The 5,629-nt window shown below is 43.4% G+C and overlaps 1 protein-coding gene across 1 annotated transcript; it reads left to right on the forward strand.

Moving 5' to 3' along the window:
* The first annotated feature begins 1,066 nt into the window (after positions 1–1,066).
* Positions 1,067–2,613, forward strand: LOC118242859. The gene is made up of 5 exons (XM_035535784.1): positions 1,067–1,109; positions 1,370–1,462; positions 1,699–1,827; positions 1,904–1,966; positions 2,090–2,613. The coding sequence occupies exons 1-5, from the start codon at positions 1,067–1,069 to the stop codon at positions 2,611–2,613; spliced, it is 852 nt and encodes a 283-aa protein (XP_035391677.1).
* The last annotated feature ends 3,016 nt before the right edge of the window (positions 2,614–5,629 follow it).

Raw genomic sequence — 5,629 nt, forward strand, 5'->3', positions numbered from 1 at the left:
GCCTGCCGCGTGCAGGGGTGTTTACTTTTGTTTGTGGCCACACCCCCGTGAGGGCACGCACCTGTACAGGGTTTAGCGTCAGTGTTAGTTGGGCTATTTAAACCCCTGTCGGTGCTCCCCTCACTGTTGTTCATTGATTGTTAGCGCCTGTGCTTAATGTCAATGTCCACGTTCATGTAGCCCTTGTTAATGTTTGTTTAGCTTTTGTATCTGTGTATATTGTCTTCGGTTACGTGTGAGTTGTCCGTGTTAATTGTAGAAGTCACGTTATCCTTACTGTTATATGTGAGTGCCACAGTTACGTTGCGTGTTAATAAATGAATTTCACTGTCACGGGAGTCTGTGCGTCCTGCTCCAGGCCCTTCGGCACTCAGGCATTCGTCACAGGTGGTAAGGTGGAGATGTACAAATAGATTCGAAAAGATCTTAAAATTGGAAAGTAAGAACTAATTCTTATTTGTAACTACCAGAAGACACTTGTAGAGAAGGGGGAGAGGAAGAAAAATGAGAAAGAAATAACAAAATCCAAAAACAAGAAGCGTTATATAACAAGAGTTAACAAACAGAAGCTACGTGACTTGAACAGAAGTAAAACATTTACAGGTATTATTAAAATTGTCTTTAAGTAAGCCCTTAATAGCAGTAACACATGCGGATGTATCCAGCCTTTGGGTGCAGCCGACTGAAGTGACAACAGGCCAAAGGATGAGTTGGATTTACTGTGGGCTTTACTGTGATGCAAAGGGAGGATGTCTTACTTGTCCACAGAAACTGCAATAAGTGACTTAAAAAGGGGCGTGAGTATACAAGAAGAGTTTCATAAAGATGTATAAGAGAGTGGGTGTTTCCCTTTTCACATTCACACATGCTATTGGTGATGGCAGGATGGATGGCTCAGAATAAGGCCTCCATGCTCTGCACTGCATTCACATACTATCTGTCTTGTGTTTTTATTGAGAAGGCATAGTGTCTAGAATCCTGAGTGTATAGTCAAAAATACTGCAAAAAACATCCAGAGTTAATGACATTTGTATTATTTCAATCTAGACAAACTAAACAAAGAAGAATGACTCCAACCAAACCAGTCTCTATGGAGCAAGCTGATGGAGGTTATTGAAGCAGCCTGTTTAATGTAGTGTTTTTGTTCAAAAATGAAGAAATGGTGACATCACGTGTGTACTAAGCAACTGCGGAATGTTTGGTTTGGAATGTTTGGAGCTCAGTTTGAGTTTTGAAAAGCACAGATCTGGTCAAACCTTGATTTTGCTCTGCAATTTACTTTTAAGAAGCTGTCAATTTTTCATATTAACTATGAACACAGGACACATTTATGCTTCCTCTGGGCACCCGTTTTGCGGTTTTCATTCAGGCCATGGCCAGGAGAGGCAGAGGCACTTTGCCCGAGCCCATGCTAATGGGCAGCTTCCAAGGCAGATGAATCCAGTCTACCTCCAGCCTGCGGGTGGGTTCTTCATCCATAACTGTCTATTTTCATAGATTGCAGAATGTATTTGAAACAGTGTACATCCGTTTCTGTCATTTTAGTTCAACTTTAATATTTTGTCTTCCTTATAATGTAAATTTGCTCTTTTCATTCATTTTTAACATTTCATTGTTTCATTTGTTTACTGTTTAAATCAACCATATTTGACTTGAATTAATTGTTTTGTGTCGTCTCCCGCGCCCCCCACGAGACAGTGATGTGTGTGGACTCCTATGGGCCGGCACCCTTCCCTTGCGGAATCGCTGTGGCACCCTCGCATGTGGTCGGCCATGTTAGTGGTGCTGTAGAGGCACCGCCCATAAAGATCTTTCAGCATCCCACAGGTGTGCTCCTTACCAATTTGCTATGTATGATAAAGAGGGGAAAAAAGAAAAAGCTAATTAAATTGATGTTTTTAAGGCCTGGTGGAGGTACACAGCCATCAGCCTTCTCCACATGTGCTGACTGCCAATCCATCCATACGTAAGATACTCTAGATTTTTAGTACTCTTTGTAGCTGGGAAAATCATAAACAAGTCATTATCATCCCTGGTGTACAGTAATGGAAGCAAGCAGTCTTCAGTTTCATGCCATATGTGTCCACAGCAGGTGCAAGCCACTGGCACTCGACGCCGATGCCCTTCTGTATGCAGAATGCCGGTCTCCATACCAGCGAGTCCCCTCGGCTGCCTGGAAACATTGGAGCATATTATACCGACCAGGAGCTCTACTGGCAGCAGGTCTACTGGGAGTGGTACAGGCAGACGTACTATTCTCACCTGTCCAGCCTGGAGCAATGGCATATGGCCTGCCACCAGAACCACCTGCAGAACATAGCCAAGCAAAAGCCGCCGACTCCACCACCGCAGCTGCGGAAGAGAAAGAGGAAGGCCTTCTCTGGGGATGACGGATCATTCTCTAACTCCAGCTCAGAGTCGGAGGCACATGCTGATGAGGGCCAACCTCCAAGCAAAAGGCCACGCGAGAACCTTTTCGGTGAGGAGCCACTGGTGTGTGATGCAGTGGTAACTAAAGAGGGAGAAGCGTTCTTCTCCGACCAAATCCTAGGCCTGCTGGAGGGGATTCCTGGCATTCTGGATCTGGCTGCAGAGATGGGCTTCTCGGTCTGAAGTGCTGTGGACCCTGGACTGTAATTTTGTATATATTTTCCCCTGTTTTGTAATTGATTTGTAAATTGTAAATCTCTGTTTTGTAAATAAATTTTTTTTGGTGTTGGAAGTTGTATTAAAGGTTTTTTTTAATGTAATTGTTTTTCAGATCTTATTTATTTAGGAACGAGTCATAGTTCATTAAATATACTTTGTTTATTACCTTATTTAAAATATGCACGCAACCCAATGACCTTGTTTGCAAAGTCTACACATATATTGTCCCCTAGTTTTACTCTTTCTGCTTTTTATCTTCAGAAAAAACCGAACCACATGTCCTGTACTATGCAATTTTTGAATGTACTCCTTGCATAATTTGTACATTAAGAACTAATTCTTATTTGCAAGTAAATGGCATAAATATAAATGTAAGTACCAGAAGACACTTGTAGAAAATGGGGAAAGGAAGAAAAAAAAGCTTACAGTAATGGGCCATCGAATCCAAAATATTTGACACCATTTTCAAAAAATAGCATTCAGGCAGACGAAAATCTCGACAGCTCATTTGCCATGAATGGTCACTACAGAGACGGGGCGGGCCACGCGGAACACATTAACGAGCCCTGTTGCGCGCGTGCTGTTTACCTGTTGCTATTGCAGAGTGCAGCTTCAGTTGCTCGGTTTTTGGGCAGTTTACTTCGTGATTTTGTTTTTGCTTTTGATAAAACGTTTTAGTGGATATCTTTATCACAACCATGGAATGGAAACGACTTACACTGGCTGAAGTTGATGAGAACTTCGTTTAGATTTAGTGATGAGGAAAGTGAGAGTGATGACGCTTCCATGGCTGCAAGCATGGACTCAGAGGGCGAAGTCGCGTTTGTCCATGGAATCGACGCCGTGCTCGATATGCCGTAAGTATATCATTCACTTTTGCGAGATTGTTGGGTTGGCTTGAGAGAATGCATACTATATATTTACCCCAACATAATCTTTTAGCCTATTGGCACTGAATCTAGTATCGTTTAGCAAGTAGTTATGGTGCGTAGCATAATATTGTAGCCTGTTACGCCAATATGATTTAGCCAGTGTACTATAGTTGTAAGTAATATGCAATAAATAGTAATGTAAGTGTAGCTACTACATATAATAATTTAGCCTTATTTCTCATAACAATTTGATGTTTGTGTTTATTTTCATGGTACATATTGTACTCATTTGTTATGCTGTCTTTGTCTTGCAGTGAAGCAGATCAATCCTAGCCTACCCCATATGGAATGTTTCACACCTTTTGTGACCCACTCCCAGGGAACAATCAACTTCTACCATCCCACAATCTATGGACACCCATGAGGGTGCCTGCTGGAAGACTGGCTAGTCACAAAGGCAGCAGAAGCACAAGCCCACCTCAAGCAAAGAAAGGAGTGTCCATACCGTCACCTCCGACACCCGGCAACACCTTCCACACCTTAGCTGGGCAACAACCTCATGCCAGAGCAAGGAAGACAAGATCAGCTCCAGGGGAAAGAGCACAGCGTCAGCACCAGCTACTGCACAGGAGGACAGATGGCGCGACACCTGGGAGGAAGATGAGCAGCCTGCCCCATTGAATTTTCATCCTAGGAGTTCACATGGATTTTTAGACAGTCTACAGCCCTTCCAACATCTTCCAGCTGTTCTTTAGTCAAGAGGTGATCCAAACCCTATGCAACAATACTAACCGATTTGCAGCTTGGAGAAAAGGGGATAACATGAAGAGGACATGGATGGATGAAATGCTGATGAAATGCTTCTTCATCTCAGCATAAAGATCTATCTTGGACTGGCGAAGCCTTCGGCTATTGGGGACCTGTGGAGGAAGGATCACTTGCGTAGCCACGTGTTTCCTCCTTCTGTGGCTGAGGAGCGGTATGAAGCCATCAGTGCATACCACTGACGTGCAACAGAAAGCCTCACATGGGAGGAGGACATGTTTGCACTGCAAGATGAGAACAATGTTCATGTGCAGATTTTGCAGTGTTCCACTCTGCATAGATGCATGATCAGAAGTGCGCTTAGGGACATTACATATTGGCACAGATTTGTAAATACTTTGAGGTTGCTGTTTTTTTATAGGTTTGCTGTGTTCTATTTTTGCCTCCTAAAATCCAACCCCTCGTCCACATCGTAGGAGGTGCTAACAGCACATTGCATGCATAGTGTTTGCAATTGTGCTGGCTAACGGGCGCACTGCTGTGGACGTGTTTAAAGCATTTATGAACTGTTTCCTCTATAAGACTTTGAAGTCCAGTGTAGTGCTGGAAAGGTTTTGTGTACGTTTTTACATTTTGGATGTATTATTTGCGTTTTGTTTTAGCAAGACCCTGGTGAATCAGGAAATGTATTGAATTACTGATTTTGCATCCCCAGCATCCACATCCACGTTGGATAACCCCAAAATAAAAGGCATTTTTGTTAGCTTTTTTCCCCGTATGTTTCATGTTACCAATTGGAGCCTAAATGATGGAAAGAAAAGCCTGGATGTAAATGAATGCCTTTTCCCAAGTGTCTACTTTAATTTACATCCTGAAGGGTCTTTGTGCTATATGTAAAACTTTAGATAACTAGTGTTATCACGGGACGCTCCTCCCCACAAGTCACGTGGTCCGGCCTGCCGCGTGCAGGGGGGTTTACTTTTGTTTGTGGCCACACCCCCGTGAGGGCACGCACCTGTACAGGGTTTAGCGTCAGTGTTCGTTGGGCTATTTAAACCCCTGTCGGTGCTCCCCTCACTGTTGGTCATTGTTTGTTAGCGCCTGTGCTTAATGTCAATGTCCACGTTCATGTAGCCCTTGTTAATGTTTGTTTAGCTGTTCTGTCTATGTATATTGTCTTCGGTTACGTGTGAGTTGTCCGTGTTAATTGTAGAAGTCACGTTATCCGTTACTGTTATATGTGAGTGCCACAGTTACGTTGCGTGTTAATAAATGAATTTCACAGTCACGGGAGTCTGTGCGTCCTGCTCCAGGCCCTTCGGCACTCAGGCATTCGTCACAGG

The sequence above is a fragment of the Electrophorus electricus genome, chromosome 17 (genome assembly GCF_013358815.1).
Source record: "Electrophorus electricus isolate fEleEle1 chromosome 17, fEleEle1.pri, whole genome shotgun sequence".
Lineage (NCBI taxonomy): Eukaryota > Metazoa > Chordata > Actinopteri > Gymnotiformes > Gymnotidae > Electrophorus > Electrophorus electricus.